General features: G+C 42.8%; 1 protein-coding gene across 20 annotated transcripts in view; it reads right to left on the reverse strand.

The window, feature by feature from the left end:
* Nucleotides 1-21,255, reverse strand: part of ROBO1 (roundabout guidance receptor 1) — a 1,025,913-nt gene that overhangs the window by 34,505 nt on the left and 970,153 nt on the right. For 18 of the 20 annotated variants that reach the window (XM_039532354.1, XM_039532376.1, XM_039532316.1 and 15 more), the window contains 3 exons: nt 14,711-14,737; nt 7,542-7,584; nt 3,653-3,807 (listed from right to left, as the gene is read on the reverse strand). In XM_039532354.1, the coding sequence (XP_039388288.1) occupies nt 3,653-3,807; nt 7,542-7,584; nt 14,711-14,737 (225 nt within the window). The remainder of the gene's footprint in view (nt 1-3,652; nt 3,808-7,541; nt 7,585-14,710; nt 14,738-21,255) is intronic. The other 2 variants (XM_039532397.1, XM_039532414.1) reach the window with 1 other exon arrangement.

The raw sequence follows: 21,255 nt of genomic DNA on the forward strand, positions 1-21,255 counted from the left end.
CAACTATCTCATGTCCACATTCAACACACAACATTTTAAACCCTGTAAGACTTCAGACAAATAAAAAGAGGTCTTTATGGAAAGAAAAAACGATGGCTATACAGAGGTAGAAATCATTAATGAAGAGATACAGTACATTATGAAAGGGGTCTCAGAACCTGTTTAACAAGACTTCAATAGAACACTGCATTCTAGCACAATAACATGTATGAGCTTCAAAGAAAAAGACAAGAAAGCATTCTTGGAAGGGTTGCACCACATGCTAATCATAATTACTTTGGGTCTTCTTAGTCATACATACTATTGCCTCTGGCACTTTATTCAGTATAAATAGAAGTGAATTCACCCTCCTAGTAGTTACCTTGCCACGAAGTTAGCACTCAGTGACAGCCTCACAGTAATCAGGCTTGTGCTGACATTGTAACCACAATTCTAGAACTCAGCCCTGGTATTAAATGCTGGCTCGGCATACTTGTCCTTCAGGAACCCCAAGTGCTTCCCTGTGACCAGCACAGATGTTACTTTCACAGCATTTGTTTCCCTTCTATATCCAATCCACCGGAAGGGTGGTGAGTACTAGTAACAGGGTTAGCAGATCTGTATACATGGGGTTATTAGGAAACCAACACAGAATGACCGTTAAATGTGTGTTATCATTTACCAATTTGTATATGTAATGGTAATTACATAATTACCAAGAAGATAGTTGCTCTTTTAACAAAATGTAACTGCTGTGTGTTAACCCTAGGGACAAATCCCGAAGTCCTTAGTCAGGGCAAACTCCAGCAAAAATAGTGAGTAAAATTAAGGAAGCATTTTTGGATTTAGCCTCTACATTCTATGAAATGCACATGTACATTTCCAAAACATTCTCTAACATTCACACTTCTTTCAGGAAAAAAAAATTCTGTGTAAAAGCAGTAAAATACAAAAATAAAATAATTCATCCCCACTGTAATGGTTAAGGGATGTGAGCAGTACATGCCATTACATACAACTTATTCACTGCAAACTTCATGCCCTTCAGCTTCAATTTAAAAAAAAAAAGATTTTACCCTTTGATTTATTTTTCTTTCATATGTGAGCTGTTATTTATTTATCCCTCTACATACTCTTCAACTTCTTGACTTTTGTTACTTTTTTTTTCATTTTTGCCTCTCCCTTTACTTTTTTTCACGATCACCTACAGCAATGCTGCTATTCTTTCCTCCTCTTCTTCATGCAACTCCTGCCTTTTTATGCCTCCTTTGTTACCTTCCAGTATATCTGTTATTACTCATGCCTCCTGATCTATTTTGATTTTCTTTTAAGGTCATTCTAAAAATATTTGTATTTGCTTTCTTCTTCTGCTGGATCTGATTTTTTTTTGTGAAGGGCAATAATCAATATAGTACATACTACTGTAGGCCCATTCATAAGCTATACCTATGAGGATGTCTTCCTAGAAAGTATCTATCTGTACAAATGTTTGCTTACCTATATAACAAAATGTATTTTATCAAATGGGAATTTTATATTCCCCACTACTTTTACAAAGAAGCTGTCCCTATAAAGTAGGGTTCCTATTCAGTACAATACTTATAAGATTATATTAGAAATATACATGGGTAATTAGTTACATTTTTATATAAGAGGGATATAAGCCTTTGTGCTTCAGGGCATAAGACAACTACAAACTGAAGGGGTTAAGAAGATTCATAGATATTAAGCCCCGAAGGGATCATTATGATAATCAATTCTGACCTCCTGTATAACCAAGGCCATAGAATTTTGCCAAATGATTCCTGCATCAAACCCATAACTTCCAGTTGAGCTACAGCATATATTTTAGAAAGATTTAGATTTAGAGAGAGAGTTGGGATTTAACGATAAAGTGATAGAGAATCCACCACATTCCTCAGTAAATTGTTCCAGTGATTATTACCCTCACTATTAAAAATGTGTGCCTTATTTCTAGTCTGAATTAGTCTGGCTTCATCTTCCAGCCAATGGACCTTGGTATGACTTTGTCTGCTAGATTAAAGAGCCCTTTATTATCAGAAATCCCCTTCCTATCTAGGTACTTGTAATAACGTAATCCACGCGCACATTATTTCACAAGTCTCTTATTAGAAATCTCATACCTTCCTTTGAAGCAACTGGTACCGGTCACTGTCAGACAAGATACTGGACTAAGCAAGTGACCATCATCAGTTTATGGCTGGCCTTGCAGTAATTACATTAGACTTAGAGGGAACACCATCTCTCTCCAATGCTTCCACATTGCAGGCAGTCAAAACTTGACTGCAAAGTGATGGGGAATGCAAACAGTGAAGGCCAACCAGTGTTACTGGCAGTGCTCCATGCCCAAGAAGGGATGCGTCTGATTGGGTAGGGAAGTGGACAAAGATTCCCACTCCCGACTCTCTGGCAATTCGGTCAGAGTAAAGAGAATGTCAGTTCTATTTTTTTTTAAATGTGTAGCAAGTGCGGCTTCATGGTGTATTCCACCCAGCATGCACCACCGGAGAGAAGGAGGCATTATTCACCCATAATGTCTCCCTCTAAAGTGTTCAGCCATTGACATGCTTTTGTTGCCCTCCTTGTGCTGCCCTTGCTCCCAAGAGCCTCAATTTATCCCTACATTTTATATTTTGCTTTCCAGAGTCAATATAATTAGTTGTTCTCTATAATATAATCTTTACAGACAAACAAACAAACAATACAACACCCAGTCACCCAAATGAAAGAGTTTGGCATAGCAATGAGTGAACAACAAAAGGTGTGATTGTGCAAAACTAGACTAGAAATCTCATATGAGCAGACTTTGATATGATAAGGCATTTCTTGTTTCTGGTCATCCCAGGAATAGGCATGAAAACCTCTCCAGTAATATGTTGGCGTTTCTAATTCTGGTCCTAGCCAATATTAGGAAGTACAGATCTGCGTCAAAAATAAAATTTATTTGGACTTTTCAAACTCAAGAAATGTTGAGCTCAGTTTGAATTTTGGGAGCCAATTCAGGTTGTTTCTTATTTGATTAGAATGAGTTCATTCAGACCTAATTTTGCAGTAAGTTTAGGTCTTCCATGGATTAAACCAGGTTTGTATCAATTAACAGACACATTTAGCTTGTGTTTAAGGTGCAGTGATTTTGGGGGCACCGTAATGGAGACACATTTTGGTGGGCAAAAGTGGCAGTAGCAGCAAGAGGAACTGGGCTAATAAAACCATCTGGAGAATCAGTCAACCCAGGTTTAGCAGCTGCAGCTGTACAGAATGAAGTGGGAGCTCCGAACTATGCTGGCACATAAAACAAAGTTTAAAATTACATGTGGTATTGTAATCTACTGGTGAAAACAGGTCCTCCTCCATGCCAATACAAGTAGTTACTGCCTCTAGGTACACAGTCTTGCCTCCTAAGCTCAAAGTGTAGCACCTCATGATTTTATCTCTAGAGGTTCCCAGTATCAACCTCTGGGCCAAATACTACAGCTGGCACACCAACACATAATATTTTATGGCCTATCCTCAGTTTGATGAAATTCTGGACACTGTCTGCTACAACATGCATGATACGGGACTAAAACGAACTCTGTAGAAGTATGAATGAGACTGGTTGTAAGAATTCTGTGTAAAACAGGCCTCTTGTTAACTAGTAAAAGTATCTAACCTGGTCGACTGTACGTTGTGAGGTTGCTATCACTGTTTCCATTGGCTGAGGTGCAGCAGTTGATGGAGCAGTCATTGTGATTGTTACCAGTGTTGGGCCATGTATCTGCTAGCCATGGTTGAGGGGCAGGTTCACTGATGTTTAGAAGTCCTGGTCTTTAAAAAAAACAAAGTATGGTAATTTCATAAATTAAGCAACAGTGTTATTAAACTGATTCCTATGCTCTTCTCAAAAGGCTGTCTAACGTTAAAAAGTTTGCACTATAATTAGTAAAGATTTAGGCAATTCATACTTGTCACATCTCTTATAAAATATATTTTAATTGGTATATGTCCACTAATCTGGACTTAGTTCTTTGAACACTGCTAATCACTTGTCTTGCCATACAAAAGAAGAAGAAGAATTGGTATATGTAATGACTCCCAGACATCTCCATAAAATGTTGATATTCTTTGGTAAATTATGGTAGAGAGAAACCAACACAATGTTTTGATCATCATATGGGTATTAACAAACAGTAGGCCTTGTTGAGAAAGGGTAAGAATGTTTCCATGGAAAATTTAGAATTTTATTAAATTTTCTGATTTTTCATCAAAAATCTGAAAACTGAACTTTAGTGTTTTTCAATTTTTCCCCAATTTTCAGTGGCAACATGGAAAAAATGGAGGAGGAGGGGACACAAAAACAAGTGGGGGTTGTTGAAGGTAAAAAAGGAAGAGGAAGGAGGGAAAACAACAATGACAAAAATAGGGGGGTTCTGATGGAAAAATTGGAATTTTTTTAAAAAACTAAACTTTTTTAACAAAAATTGTGGAACACAAGCAGCTCCTACTGAAGTCCACAGGAATTGTGAATGCTCAGCACCTTTGAAAATCACAAGTCTGCAATTCTGTATGTTGGCTGAATATTGGACGATATATCATGTCATCAGCTAAAAGATTTGTATTCCAGCTGCATGGTTTCCAAGTTATTGCAGGTTTTCTAGTGAGCACTAAATAAACTTTGATGAATGTTTTGTTGAAACTCCAGCCCACATACTGTTTTTTCCACTGACAACATTGTGCATATTACAAAGCTTCACATACAGCAGTGACCCTTAAAAACCTGACAATTGCTTCTGATAACTAAATAAGTATTTGAAGTTAGATAATCTCAGCCATTGCTGCGTTTGAATGATTTCCTACAGTAATACAGGTAGGTATACGGAACTAGAGGGGAAGGCTTCAGAAACAAAAGGAACATAACTATTTAACACAGGCATAATGGGCAAATTTTAAGGGCTACCATTGTAAACAGCATAAAAGTTAGTCACTGAGTCCAGAAAAAATAGGTATCTATTGTGAAAATAGTGGATATAATGCTTTTTCAAGTAAAATATGTTAATCCCTTTAAACTGGAAATTGAGACTGCAAACTGCACCAGCAGTTAGTTATGGGGTATCCAGTCTACCAGTGCCATGGGCTTAAGTCTGATTCCTAGAACAGCATTAAAATATGTATCTGCTGTATATATATTTCTATGCTGTATGCACCATCTGACAATTTAGCATATGAGTTGATGAGGCATGACTTACTATCAGACAAACCAGTGCACATGTACTAGGCAAACATATTTTTACAGATTTATTTTCTTTGTAAATATGAAATAAATGTGCTGTTTAGTTTTTTGGGCAGTGCAGCTGATTTGTCATTCCTGTCCATGGCTTGCCTAGAGCTCTGCATATAGACTGAAAATCACCTTGGGTACACAAGGATGGGATAAGCCTCTCTGCACCTTTCAAGTCCTAAGAAGGGTCTCTGTACGGGAGCTGGGGTTGGAGCAGCCAAAAAGGCCTCTCCTTTTGTCTCTGCACTTTCTGAATACTGCAGAGGGGAAGTCTACACTTCACTCATGCCAACTGGGAGGAAAGTGGGTGGAGCGATTGTAACGTCAATCCAGGTTTCAGAAATACCGTGTAACAAGGTATATATGGTAATAGAAGCTGCTACTCCAGCCCACTGGCTGGAATAGTGACCAGGAAAAGTTTGAGCATCAGCCCCACAGCTTGCCCACCGCTTGGGTGGATGAATTTCATACTCCTCAACCTTTGCAGAGAAACAATTACTTGAGCTTTGTGCAAGGACAGTGAATATTATCCACAGCATTACCAGATCCACAGAACTGGATGCTATTTTGAAATACTTCATATTTCTGAATGTTAGAAGACAGCACCTTTTATATACTATGTAGGATGGGGGCGGATGCTGAGCCTCTCAAAAGCCTTACAAATATATTTTATGCAGGGAAAGTGGGAGTCTGAGCTTGAGGGTTTGGAACTCAGTGTAAAGATTTTATGCCAGAAACTACACTGCTTCAAAAATCGATCAAATGTGTTTCCTGTGCTCCAAAGTATTGTGCAATATACTATATGCTCAGGTGAGCAAAGAAATGAACATATGCCACAGGCAATATTTCCTGGCTTGATCACTTGTAAAATCTGAACTGATGAGATGAAAATATATTTATCAAAATAAGTATGATGCATCTCTAGCCCTAAAAGGGGAGAGGTTTTATGAGGGAGATTTTAGGTTATGGCATTTAGCTACAATACTGGGGCAGCACAGAGCCACACTGCTCCAGCAGGAGCATCAGGGAGACTGTACATGATACAGAAACACAGTTCTTCAGTGCCACTTGTGCAGCATAGTCTCTGATGTGCCAGGCCAGCTCTGCAGGCCATTACAGAAGGGAGAAGAGTCATTGCCTTGCCTCTTCCCCACTGCTCTTTAGCTACCTTGCTCTATAGAGACAATAACATTTATTAGCATAGGGAGGGGAAGGACTGCTATTGTGTTAAACAGTCATGCAAAGGAAAAGAGAGGACCCCTCTGCCCCTGTGCAAGGGCAGCAAACAAGCTATAGTAGCCTATAGTTATTTACAGGCTTGTCAATTCAAAAATATTAGAAAACGGAATGTTAATCTTCACGTCTTCATATGTCTAATCTTTATCTCTATCAGATTTTGGTACATTCTTGCAAGGTAAGGACTACAGGGCAGTGCCAAAAGCAGAAGGGAGGGGAAGGGTAGGAATGTATTTATCTAGATGTTTGCTGAGATTTAGAGGCTTGCTACCATACTGTGCCAATACCTTAACTCTAATGCTGAAAAAAAGGTGTGCTTGAGCGTGATTTAGAAAACAAGCTGTGCTATTGAAGTCACACATGCATGATGTGCCTCCCTGTCATCACTGCTGCTCTAGCCTCTGAAGAAACATAGCAGGAAATTGGGGTTATTGTGTGTTCCATTGATATTCATTAGGCAATAAACTAAAACGGGCAAACACAGTTGTGTCCTCAATCTGGAACTAAACTAGGTTCTGAGAGCAAAGAACTATTTATTAATAAGCTACCCATTTCTCTTTATTTCTTCAATATAATTCTCTCTCTCTCACAAGTGATGATTTAACTGTTTTGCAATTCACTGCAAGATTAAATACAATCACCTTGTGTGCTGCTGTCTTCAGCAAGTTTTTCCCCATGAATGTTTTTTTTTCTTTGTAGTATCTGTGAACCAGCTATATTTCTTAATCTTCATAAATGCCACAGTTTAATTACTTTAACTCCCTTAATCATCTGCTAAATCAGTAAACCTTGTATTCTGAAGTCAAAGTGCTCCCTCTGCTGTTTGTTTTGGGGTGCATTTTTCTACAGATCAACAAAGCAATTCAGTTGAAAATGTTAAGATTCAATCATGAAAATGAACCAAAAGCTACATTTCAAAAGCCATATATTTTCTCAGTGAAATCTGCAAAATCAGTGACCTATATGCCTAAAATGTATATCATTATACCACCACTTATAAATGTATTTACATCCAACTTATAGTCTGCAAAATAAACCATGTCATTACCTGCCTCCACTGCTTACAGCTTCTCCTCCTCTCTGATAGGTTACTAAAATATGAAGAGATAAAAACAGAAAATAATTTGTCATTTTGGACTTTTTAAATAGCACTGTAAAATCTCTTTTTGTTTCCTTCTAACGAATCTCTAAATTTTGATCGGTGAAGTTTGAATACTGAGTCTTACTCTTTCAGCAGTCATTCCTTCATTTAGAAATCCATACACTATACATGGGTCACCTGACTGGTGTTACTTTAAGTCCCCCAGAAGCTTTATATCACACACACACACACAGAGAAAAGAATGGAGTAATGCATGAGGCTAAATTCATCCCTGATGTAACTACTGACCTCAAATAGGTTACTCTAGGGAAGAATTTATGTCACTGTTTATTTCAATGAGTTGATGCTAAAGATGTTAAAGCTTTATTGTACATTATCATCATCTTGATAACATTAAACAGGTACCGTGATTTTGCAATACAGCTATTATTTCCAGTGTAAATGATGGTTCATTCTATCACAACCTACTGCAAAATCTTATGCTGTATTTACACATTAATAGTATACTAAAGCTCTGTATGATTTTCAGATGTCCATCCACATAAAAAAACAAACTGAGTGTGATGTTTTACTGATGGGCACCGTATTCTACTTATGCATCGTGCATATTTAAAAAGTCCTTATAAATGTATTATTTTCTAAATATTTATAATTGGATTTTTTCTAATACTTTTTTAGATCTCAAATTTTAATTTATTCATTGTAATAAATAAATCAGTTTGTCTGACTGGTTTGAAATTAGCAGGAATTTTTTGTGCTAACACTTCCTGAGAATAAACAGGAATACAGTCAGCATGCATACAGATTCAAATTTTAAAATATGTGTTGATATGAATAGCATGTTTTTTTTCCAGAAAGCATCATGGTTAAAAGTTAGTTTTTAAGAGCCATAAACCAATAGTTTGAAGAGCTATAAATTTGCCATTTTTAAGTTTGCAGTGGGTTAGGCAAAGGGTTAAGGAGATTAGCTTCACTGCAAATGCTGATGGATTCTACGGCTATGCATTTCTTAACTAGGAATGTGTTTAAAAAAGCAGCCAAATTCTGCTCTTTAAAAGAACTCCAAGCTGGGAGTCTGCAAGGGAGAGATAAATGCTTGCAGTGATTACAATAACAGGATTAAAACCTTAGCAGGCAATGCTACAGGTAAGTCTTTTACTAAAGGTAATGCTACAGAAAAAGGCCTGTTACCATTTAAACTGAATAGAACTAACTATTGGGAGTCTAATGTATGGAAAAAAGAAAGAATTTTTAAAATCTTTTACATTGTGTATTTCAGATTTCTTCTTCTAAATTCCTTATGTTGTTGAATTTACAGCTATGACCTGCAACACCCATATGTTCTAATATTTTCTTTTAATGTCTAGATTTCTAACTGCAAAAATGTCTATCAGTTAATCTAAAACACACCATAGAGCTTCAGTAGCATGTTGCACTGTGATTGTGCTAGAAATTGTATGTAAAGCTAATTAAATAATAATAATAATTTGCATGTGTTTCCACTCTGGATGTCCAAGGACTGCACAAACATCGAGGGCCAGGTTCTAGCCTCGCGTTGAGTAGTGAGCGAAATCAGTGGGACTAGTCGGGATGTAAGATACTACTCAATGTGATTAAGGGTACGTCTACACTGGCAGAGTTACGGCGCTGCTCAGAGAGCGCTGAAGGGAAACCACTGTTGTGCATTCACACTGTCAGCTGCCTGAGCAACACCATGTTCACACTTGCGGCACTTGCAGTGTATTCGGAGCAGTGCAGTCTGGGCAGCTATCCCACAGAGCATCTCTTCCTCTTCTGCCGCTAAGAGTTGTGGGAAGGTGGAGGGGATCACGGGGCATCCTGGGCCCCGTCCCAATGCCCCATAATGAATTGCTTCACATCCCAGCAATCCCTGTACTTCTGTCCGCATTTGGCACCATCTTTCTATGGTTTTTGTACTGCGTGCTCTGCCTCTTCGGTCTGCAGGAATGGATCTCGCACTGTTGACCAATATGCTGCTCGCTATCACTAATACATCACGAGTGGCAGTAGAGTTATTCCTTAAACTACAAAGGTAATAGCAGATCGACATTGATCTCGCCATGCATAGAAGCTATGACATGAGATTGCTTGTGGTATTCACAGAGGTGCTGACAACAGTGGAATGCAGCTTTCAGGCTTGGGAAACAAGCACTGAGTGGTGGGATCACATCGTTATGCACATCTGGGATGATGAGCAGTGGCTGCAGAACTTTTGGATGAGGAAAGCCACATTCATGGGACTGCATGATGAGCTTGCCCCAGCCCTGAGGTGCAAGGACATGAGAATGAGAGCTGCCCTGCCATTGGAGAAGGGCGGGGTGATTGCACTGTGGAAGCTTGTTACTCCAGACTGCTACCGGTCGGTCGCTAACCAGTTGGGAGTGGGAAAGTAGACCACTGGACTCGTGTTGACAGAAGTGTGCAGGGCCATTAATCACATCCTGCTAGGGCCAGCTCCAGGATTTTTGCCGACCCAAGCAGCAAAAAAAAAAAAAGCGCCACAATCGCGATCTGTGGGAGCTCTACTGCCGCCACTTCAGTCTTTGGCAGCAATTTGGCAGCAAGACCTTCGCTCCAAGAGGGACCGAGTGACCTGCCACCGAATTGCCGCTGAAGAGCCGGACATGCCGCCCCTTCCCCGTGGCCGCCCCAAGCACCTGCTTGCTGGGCTGGTGCCTGGAGCCGGCCCTGCATCCTGCTCTGAAAGATTGTGACTCTGGGCAAAATGCTTGACATTGTGGATGGCTTTGCACAAATGGGCTTCCCTAACTGCGGAGGGGTGATAGATGGCACACATATTCCAATTCTGGAACCAGACCACCTAGCCACCGAGTACATTCATCTGAAGGGGTATTTCTTAATGGTTTGCCAGGCACTTGTGGATCACTGTGGATGTTTCACGGACATTAACGCAGGCTGGTCCGGAAAGGTGCGTGAAGCACGCATCTTTCAGAACACTGACCTGTTCAGGAAGCTGCAAGCAGGGACTTCCTTCCCAGACCAGAAGATCACCATAGGGGAAGTTGAAATGCCCATTGTGATCCTGGAAGACTCTGCTTACCCCTTAATGCCATGGCTTCTGAAGCCATATTTGGAGCACCTTAACAGCAGCAGCAAGGAGCGGTTCAACAACAGGCTGAGCAAGTGCAGAATGACTGTTGAGTGTGCTTTTGGCCATTTAAAGGCCCGCTGGCGCTGCTTATATGGGAGGCTGGACTGGGCCAATGACAATATTCCTATGCTTATAGCTGCGTGCTGTAGGCTCCATAATGTTTGTGAAGGGAAGGGTGAAAGCTTCACTCAGGGCTGGACCACTGAGGCTCAGTGCCTGGAGGCTGAATTTGAGAGAGATCAGGGCTCTTAGAGGGGTGCAGCATGGGTCCATAAGGATCAGGGATGCCTTGAGGCAGCGATTTGAAGCTGAAAGCCACTAGTATTTGTTGCTATGCTCGGGAGTGCAGTGCTTGTAATGCTAGGAGGTGATTGTGACTAGTGCAGACAATGCACTATGGAGGTTTAAGAAAAATGCCTGTTGCTTTGTAGGGCTCTGTTTGCTTTCAATTAATGGAATATAGATTGCTTTCAAATCAAAACAATTATTTTATTTAAAAGCAACAACCGGAGAAGAGAGACAAAGAAAAAAACACATCAGCACCGAGGGAAATGGGGGAAGGGAGGGTCCTAGGAGGATGTGGGGTCCTGGGATGGTTAAAGATTTGTGTATGTCCAGGTATCATACCAAACCTACTCCTTTCGAAGTGGGTACTGTACTTCAGCAGGGCTAAACTGCAGAGTTTAGTGTTGAGTGCAGTGGATACTGGGAGTGCGCAGTGCTAGACTGTAACGGAGGAGGAGTGGAATGCAGTGGGTACAGACTGGAGCCAGGAGGTTGATAAGAGTGTTTGGCGGTGTCTGGCGGGAGCATGGGAAAGATTTTTGTGACAGTGGCTGCAGGGGAGGAAGGGTGCGGAGCTGCTCCATTTTCAGTGCTAGTAACACCTGGAGCATATCCGCTTGGTGCTCCATAACATTTAAGAGCCGCTCCGTGGCTTCATTCTGGCACACCACGTTCTCCTTTCAGTCCTTCTTCTCACTGTCCCCCCACTCCTTCAATTCTTGTTTTTCAGCCACAGAGTGCATAATGACATTACGCAGGAAGTCCTCTTTAGTTCTTCGTGGCTGCTCTCTAATTCTGCGCAGCCATTCGATCGGTGATAAAGAGGGAGGCTGGGCTGCCAAGATCATATCAGTGAAGCCAAAATGCAACATTTTACGAAAGCAGTATTGTTTGCAACACACAGACCACTGAATCAGTGATTTAAAACACAGCCGCTATTCACGTATCTATCACTGACTGACTGACTCCAGGCAAGCACACATGAGCCACAAGACCCCCAAAATGGTGAGTAACCGCAGGGTCAAGGGAAATCAGTGTTCCAGGACTGTACTGTACACTGGGCACGTGGCTCTTGGGGAGAGCCAGCACTGTAGTGGGGGCTTTATAATCATTCCTGTCCCCACCTTTCCACAGGCTGTGTTCATTATGGAAGATACCTTGCTGCTGAGGGTGAGCAGGGAATCAGCAGAGGGTCTTCACCAAAACTGCAGCTTCTGCCTGGCCCTTATGCAGTTCGCCTGTGTGCAGCAATGGTTCCCCGCCCCCCACCAATGGCAGACTGGCACAGGAAAGTTATCCTTAATGGGGCAAGAAACAAAGCAACTCTGCTGAAGAATCTGCATCAGCAGATTGCCCCTATCTCCATGAGAGTTTTGTGGAGATCTCTGAGGCAGATTCCCGTGAAGTGAAGTCAATCCACTGCTCAGACTAGGCATGCGGTGGTACACGCATCATACAGACACAAACCTGCTTTCTGCAACCCTCCTGCCCCCAACAACTTGCTTCAGCAATTCCCAAAATCAAAGCCACTTACCAGGAGCCTCTGCTTCTGTTTCCGCTTCGCCAAGCTCTGACAGCTGTGACTGGCTAGCCTCCTTCGGGGTAGAAAAGAGCTCCTGGCTGCATGCATCTCTGACCTCCGACTCCTCTGCCTCTGGGTCCCCTCTCCCACTCCACATCCTCATCCAAGATTTCCTCCTCCTGGCTCAGTCCACTCTCAACTGGCATGCGAGCTACCGAAGTATCCACAGTGGCCTTCGCAGTGGAGGTGGGGTTGCCAACGAGTATTACATCCAGCTCTTTGTAGAACTGGCAGCTCGCGGGAGCACCATCGGAGCGGCGGTTTGCCTCCCGCACCTTGTGGTAGGTCTTCCGCAGCTCCTTCACTTTAACCCTGCACTGCAGTGTGCCCCGGTCATGGCCCCTTTCTGTCATGCATCATGAAATCTGTCGGTATGTATCATAATTCCTACAGCTGGAGCGCAGCTGGGACTGGACAGCCTCTCCCCAAATGCTGATGAAGTCCAGCAATTTCGCATTGCTCCAAGTGTGGGATTGCCTGTAGCCACCATGATCACCTGGAAAGATGCGCTGAGACCACTGCACGCATCACCGAGCAAACAGGAAGGGGACTTTCAAAATTCACAGGGAATTTAAGGTTCGTCACCTCAGTGCAGAGCAGTAGAGTTCAAACCAATGACCAGAGAGGAAAGAACAGGCATTGTGGGACACCTCCTGGAGGCCAATCGCAGTGCTGTAATCAACCAGGGTGTCTATACTGGCACCACGGCGCTGTACCCCCAGTGCAGAAAACTGTACACCTCTCGTTGGGGTGGGTTTTTTTTTGCAACTGCGCAGTTTCTGCACACTAAGTTGCTTGGCAGTGTGTACACCTCAGGAGTTACAACGCAGAAAGCTGCTTTACTGCACAGAAACTTGCCAGTGTAGACAAAGCCTAAGAATGTAGCCCTAACTCATTAAGTCTCAGAACACACCTCTCATGTAAGTCATAGTATAAGGCCTGTGTACTCAGCCAGTTCTTTGTCTGAGGGAGATGGCTGAGGGGAGTATACAGAGTTTAATGGCTGGCTGCGTGTCTATTCAATACCTGTTATTAAATTGCATGCTTTGTTGTAAACATGGCACTTGCCCTTAAAGACTATGGGCTTCATCTATGGCACATTGTAGTCAGTGGAAAGATTCCCATTGACTTTAATGGGCTTTGGATCAGGGCCTGTGTGATAGGCACATTTTATAAATTCCAAAAGAGAGAGAGAGAACAAAAGAAAAAAAATTACTTCAGATCCTTCCTTATTCCCCACATGAAATGCAACCTCTTTTAAGGATCAGTGTTAACATTGTACAGCCGACACTACAGTTCAGGGCAGGAAGCAAAGAAAGGCATATCCAGTTGACACTGGGAGGTTGGGATATTTAGGGAAGCAAAACATAATTATCCAGGCTGAAGTTTGGCTAGGAAACCAGAATTAAGTAAATGAGTATTAACAAAATGTTCTGAGATCTTTAATGACCATGGTCAAACACTGCTTTTACACCTCTTCCAAAAATTTGGCAACTCCTACAACATAATGCTTTCTAATATCATGCTGGAGCATTGGTTTCACACTGATTTAGAGGAAAGAGTATCACCGATTCATTCACCGACATTGCTCCCTGCTGCATGTACAATAGATGCCATTCAGAGGTTTCCTTCCACATAGTGACCAGGGCCCTGATACTGCGTCAGGATCCGCTGGTGTGGAATTCTTCCTCCTCTTTCCCGATAAGTAGCTCCTTTAACATTAATGGGAGACTTTCTAAGTGCGGGAGTCAACACTACTGGATCCCTGTAGAAGATGGGGGCCCATGTTATCATGTGAGAACTGAAAGGATCACACCACAAAGTTTATGGGTGGGCTTATATACACAGTCAAATTGCAGGATATGGAATGACATCCACAAAGGGACAAAACCTCAGCTACACATAGCAGTAATAATCTCTAAAATATGTGGAAGAAAAATAATAAGGAAACTACTTCATCTTAAAGAATACTACAATGATACCTGTCACTAGAAATAATTCATTTTAATGTTTTGTTTTCAGAACAGCTGGGCTGGTTATATCAGAAAAACAGAAACAGTACCACACATACATGCCAAACAAACAAAGGAGGGGGGGAAAAGTGCAAATATATACCTGTTGGTGTGAAGGTAAAAGACGGGACTGAAAAATCAAAACAAAATACAAATTGGTTATTAAGCTGAAGAGAGAAAGGGAAACATACTCATTAGTATAAATCAAGCAGACAGCTGAACTTAAAACAAATAACTAACCCAGTAGTTCAGTCATACTGACATAAGAATAAAACCAAATTTCAGAAAGAAGCTTGTCTTCACAGGTACCATTTTGGAAAACTATAACATTTTACTACACTCACGAGGGGAATAGAATGTGGTTTAGCCTCTGAATGACCCTCAGTTTAGTATCTTATGTTTTGCTGCAAATCCTAATATAAACAAATGTCCTACACTATTAATCATTTCAAAACACAGAATGATAAATTCTTTAATAAACCTTATCAGGATCTTACTTGAATCTTATCTACAGTTCAGTAAGTAGATGCTCATTACACTGAACTAATAGGAACACTTAAGTATTCAATAAAGGAACAATAGCCCTTTAAAGAAACAAAGAGAACTACAAAATAACTGTTTTAGTGTATGTTCACCAAATAATGCCCCACACTTCATCATAACAACTGCACTACAATATATTACAGCTGTAATATAATATTGTTTTGCTATTGTGGAAAAGGAAGAAATACATAAAATCAGACTGTATTCCTTCCCCCCCCCACACACTTTATTTACACGAGCTAGCCCTTCCATTGTAACTCCTCTCTACCTTTCAACCCATGACTTTAACAGGAAAGGTTAACAATGGAACAATAACACTCTTTGAAAACCTTCACTCTCACTGCCACTATAAATCTTAATTGAATCAATAAGGCTTCTAATTCAAGTGTAGTGCACTAGCATCTACTCTCCCCAATAGGACATACTCCCCCTTCTGTTGAATTCTGGCGTATTGTTTCTGTACGCTTGATGGGTAGAGAAAAGCTAAGATTTTCCTCTTGATTCCAAGTAAAACAAAGAAAAACATGAGAGATGCAATAGAATTTTCACTAAAAGACACCTTAGGATGGGAATTTGGTGATCAGACCTACCATACGAAGACAATGTGCTGGCTAAGAGATTTAGGTGCTCAAACAGCTTAATATAATTTTTACATTGCAGACAGTTCTGATGTCTTTTTTGAATTCTCTTTTTAGAATTTGCAGAGTTTCTTTGGGACCCAAAAGTATTAGTTAGAGTATGCTGTATGTTTGTCGCTTCTTTTTAAGCCAATTTATTTCCAAGCATGTGACATTGTATAAAACCGGAAAACTTCTGAGCATTTTTGCCCATTGCAGACTTCATTTGTAGCACAGCTGTCTTTATCTCAGGAATTCTATTGTGTTTTCTTTCAGCTAGGCCTTTTCACATAGTCAGTGTAATTTAGCTACATTCAAAAATACAGAGCCATAGTAACAAGCTTTCATTAAAAAAAAAAAAGGTGCATTTAAAACCAGAGCTATTCAAGGAAGAATGAAATGTCTCCACATTAATTTGCAATCACAAGGACAAGAGAAAAAGATGAATAGTCCTTGTCATCACTTTTCTGTGAGCTAACTACTAAATCTAGCTTAGTTTTTAAGGAATTGAGGAACAGATGAAAAGAGGTCAAACTAAATGAAATCTTTACACTTAGCAAACCGAAGAACAACTTAATTCTTAGAGCTTCCATTAATAAACTGTTCCGGGTGCCTAGCGGTGCTTGTGTAATAGTAAATGTGTGGGTACTGAAGTATTTTAACAGATGTCAAGCCTGAAGCTAAATGTTAAAAAAAAAAAAAAGTTAATAAAGTTCACTATTACTCAGTGTGCACATTCAACATTTATGACAATATACTGCAGAGTGGTAGATTATTTCATGATTTCTATTTCTCCAAAGATGCTGGTTTTACTTCAAGTGCAGTTGGTAACACAGACTTTCTAAATGTTTCTATCAAAGGTTTTTTCCTCTCTGCGAAATACTGAGAACTACACATGTGGTATTTCTACAGAAATTCATAATCCACAACAGACTAGAACATCACCAAATGCCAATATTATTATTTTAAAAACTATATTTTTATGGTTTTTCCTTAACCTAAATTCAGCCAACCGCATAGTGATATTAGTTTGAAAGCATCTGTGGAAAGACCGTATGGCAGCATGCAATTAGTAAAACAAAAAAGTGCAGGTTAATGCAGTGGGGCATACAGTTCTCTCACATCTTAACATTCTCAGAGAAATAAAATCAAAGGTAAAATTCAACCCTCATTTCCATGGCTACATCTCCATTGAGATTCCCAAGCCTAAATTTTGCCAACCAATCTATTGCTTTAATAGCATGGAAGCCCTCGAAGACACTGTCATCGAAAACACTGCATTCTTCTCTAAAGCCATTTCGAAAATGATAGTGGTCAATCTTTTGTCAAAGACAGTAAGAAACAGGTGTTTAAAAAAAGATAATGTTTGTATTTAGGCTAGAGACCGCACTGCCTGTGTTTAGATATCATTTCTCCCACCCCCAAACCATTTCCATATGTCTCCAATCATCTCAATCGATATTTTTTCATAGCAATAGCTTATTTACCATCTTTCAAAAATATGTTTGTGTTATCTGCCTCCCTCCCCATTCCCAGCATACATTCACATCTGCGATGACTGAAGAGGCAATCTTGTGCCTACCTTTAACAATATATTAAATGCGTCACTTTCATGCCACCATTTAGGCCTGGCTCAGTCTTTTAATTATCTAACATCCAGCGTTCTCCTTCTCTCCCATTAAAAAGCTACCGGAAGCTCACCTATTCTGTGAAGCATTCCAACTTTTATGATCTTCAGACTCTAATTGCCTAAATGGCACTGCTTTGAGTTGTGATGCATTGCACTGTATCGTACCCACTTGTAACTTTAGGGTCCAATCAATCCAAAGCCTATTGCAGTCAATGGAAATCATGCTCCTAGGCCAGAAGATCTTCTGGACAGAGATTCTGTTTATCAGATATCACAGTGACCAGCTGTAAAGCACTGTGCCCACCTAATGATGCTACATAAATGATGATAACAACATGGAAGTGAACATGGCTAGAAGCTGAAGCCAATACTGCCATTTTGGATGTACAGCAGGTTTGAATACAGACTAGGGGCAGTCCCCCATGGAACCTGAGAGCTAATAGGACAGTCTTACAACAACATTGATGAAAGTGCCCTTGAAAATATATTTCCATCAATTCTGCTTCTTCAAACAGCCACCTTACCTCTTCCCCACAATATGTAGGAACATGCACGCACAAAAGCACTCTATAACTGACACCTAGAGCTGACGTTGGTAGTATTCTCTGCCGAGGGCAACTGACTGACTAGAATGAAAAAACGGTTTCCTACCTTTCGTAACGTTCTTCGAGCTGTGTTGCTCTTGTCCATTCCATTCTAGGTGTGCACATGCCCACATGCGCAGCCGTCGGAGATTTTTGCCTTTGCGGTACCCGTAGGGTCAGCTGTAGCATACTCTTGAGTGCTGCATTCATGCGTCGGTATATTAGGGGCTGCCGGCCCTATGCCATCTCAGTTGGCAGGAGGGTGGGTCATGGATTGGACATGAGGAACACATCTCGAAGAACAACAGTTACGAAAGGTAGGTAATCGTTTTTTCTTCTTCGAGTGTTTGCTCACATCAGTTCCATTCTAGGTGACTCACAAGCAGTATCCCTGGTGGCGGGCTCAGAGTTCACGGTCATGTGGTTTGCAACACCGCTCTGCCAGCATTGTCTCGAGCTTGCTGGGTGAGCATATAACGAGATGTAAACGTGTGGGTAGATGACCAGGTGGCAGCCCTGCAGATATCCTGAATCGGCACCTTGACCAGGAAGGCTGTTGATGAAGCCTGCACACCAGTTGAGTGGGCAATCACTGCCTGAGTTCCTTGGCAGTCCCAGAGCCAGCCGCACCGGCAGCTGCGGAAGTCATGGAGTCCACGGAAAGTTAGAGAATCCGTGACTTCTGTGACCTCTGTGAGACACACACAGCCTTATCCATGAGCCATGACAGTATGAGATTCAGGTCCCAGGGAGGGACGGGATCCCTGACGTGTGGATAGAGATGCTCCAGACCTTTCAAAAACTGGACCGTCATGAGCAAAGACCGACCTGCCCTGGAACGGAGGATGGCTGAAATAGTGACCAAGTGGTCTTTGACTGATGACTGGGACAACCCCTGGAGCTTGAGGTGTAGAAGACAGTCCAGGATTGCCTGCAGTGAGGCCTGCTCAGCCCGGATATCCTGGTCCAAGGCCCAGCACATGAACCTCTTCCACTTGGCCAGGTTGATCTGGTGGATGGCTTTCTACTACCCAACAAGACCTGTTGGACCCAGGCCGAGCATTCCCGTTCTTCCACAATTAGCCATGCAGAAGCCATGCTGTCAAGTGCGGCGCCGGCAGGTTCGCATGCAGAAGATTCACGGGGTTCTGGGACAGCAGGTCCGGCCAGAGAGGCAGCGGCTACCAAAAGGTCCATAAGCGTGCCAAACCAGTGCTGCTAAGGTCACAGGAGCTATCGGTATCACCTTTGCCTTGTCCTGTTTGATATTCCTAAGGACCTTGTCGATTAGCGGCACCGGTGGGAAGGCGTACATCAGAGCCCCCCACCATGGAAGTAGAAAGGCATCTGATGGGGATGCGCTGTCCAATCACTGGAACGAGCAGAACATGTGGCATTTCCAGTTTGGATGGGACACGAACAGATCCACCTGGGGATTCCCTCACCTCTGAAAGATCACACTGACCACCTCCGGGTGGAGCGACCACTCGTGGCGAGATGAGAAGGTCCCGCTGAGGCGATCTGCTACCATGTTCTTGGCTCCAGGCAGATGTGTGGCCACCAAATGGAAGGCATGCCACACACAGAAGCTCCACAGGTGGAGAGCTTCGTGGCAAAGGGCCGACGAACTGGCTCCTCCCTGCCTGTTGACGTAATACATTGCTGTGGTATCTGTCAGGACTTGCAGCACCTTGCCCTTCATGTGAGGCAGGAAAGCCTGGCAGGCCAGGCAAACTGCTTTGAGCTCCCTGATGTTTATGTGGAGGGACAGATCATCCTATGACCAGTGGACTTGCGTGCTGAGCTCTCTCAGGTGAGCTCCCTAGCCCAGGTCTGAGGCATTGGAAACCAGGTTCAGCCATGGGGCCGGGGCTTTGAAGGGAACTTCCTCCAGCACAGATTCGGGGTCAACCACCAATCCAGGGACGATTGGATGTGAACTGGCACCCTGGCCACCCAGTCTAGATTGTGTCTGTTGGAGATGTAGACCAACGCCAACGGTGTTTGCACTGGCTGGAGATGGAGCTGGGCATGCTGGACCATGTACGTACATGCGTCCATTTGGCCCAACAACTGCAGGCAGGTATGAACAGTGGTGAGCGGCTAGTTTTTCACATGGGCGATCAGGTCTGATTTGGCCTGGAAACGCACCTCTGGAAGGAAAGCTCTGGCTCCTGTGGAGTCAAGAACCGCCCCAATGAACTCTATTCATTGCACTGGCCTTCAGACGATTTCTTTTCATTTACCAACAGGCCCAGGTCACGGCAGGTGGAACGAACCAGATTGAGGCTCCTTAGCACCTGTTCCCAAGATCTGCCCTTTATAAGCCAATTGTCGTGATTTGGGTAGACCTGAACCACTCAACGCCTGAGGTAAGCAGCGACTGGTGGGATACCTTTTGTAAACACCCTCAGGGCAGACGAGAGGCCAAACGGCAGTGCCATGAACTGGAAATGGTGCCCACCCATCACAAAACGGAGGAATCATCTGTGACCTTGGAAAACAGAGATATGGAAATAGGCATCCTTCGGATCGAGGGCAGGATGTAGCCCCAAGATACAACCTCTAGCACCCAGCGGTCTGAGGTGACCTGCGACCAGGCAGCACAGTAGGGATGAAGATAGTTGAGGAAAGAACGAGGCAGATCTGGGGAGTTGACTGGGACATCACTTTCGAGTGCACCCTCAAAATGAGTGCTTCTGGCCCTCGTGAGGCTTTGACGGGCTGGGCTGCACAGGGGAGTGGGAGGAGGAAGGGCAGTGATGACAAAAACTCGTGTCTCTATCCCTTCTCCTTGCCTGCCCTGGTTGAGGCTGTGAAGGTCTCGGCGGAGGGGGTGGCCAGAACTGCTTCCTCACTGACTGCAGCGTGTGCAGACCCAGCGAGCGAAGTGACTCAAGTGTCAGTCTGTGCAGCCTCAGGTCAGTTTGTCCTATGAAGAGACCATTCCCATCTAAGGGAAGATCCTGGATTGAGGCTTGCATCTCCTGGGACAGGCCAGCTGTCTGAAGCCAGGAGCTGCACTTCATGACCACCACTGAAGAGAGCTCCTGAATCAGCTGCATCCCACGCCATCTGGAGGGAGCACCTTGCAACCATCAGACCCCCCTGCACTGGGGCCCCGAATATCTGGGTCAAGTCCTTTGGCAGTGAGTCCTTGAACTTGCGGAGGGAATCCCATAAGTTGAAGTGGTACCTCCCCAAGAGAGCCTGGTGGTTGGCCACCTGGAACTGAAGGCTGGCCATTGAATAAATCTTTCTCCCAAGAAGTCCA

The sequence above is a fragment of the Mauremys reevesii genome, linkage group 1 (genome assembly GCF_016161935.1).
Source record: "Mauremys reevesii isolate NIE-2019 linkage group 1, ASM1616193v1, whole genome shotgun sequence".
NCBI classification, from domain to species: Eukaryota; Metazoa; Chordata; order Testudines; family Geoemydidae; genus Mauremys; species Mauremys reevesii.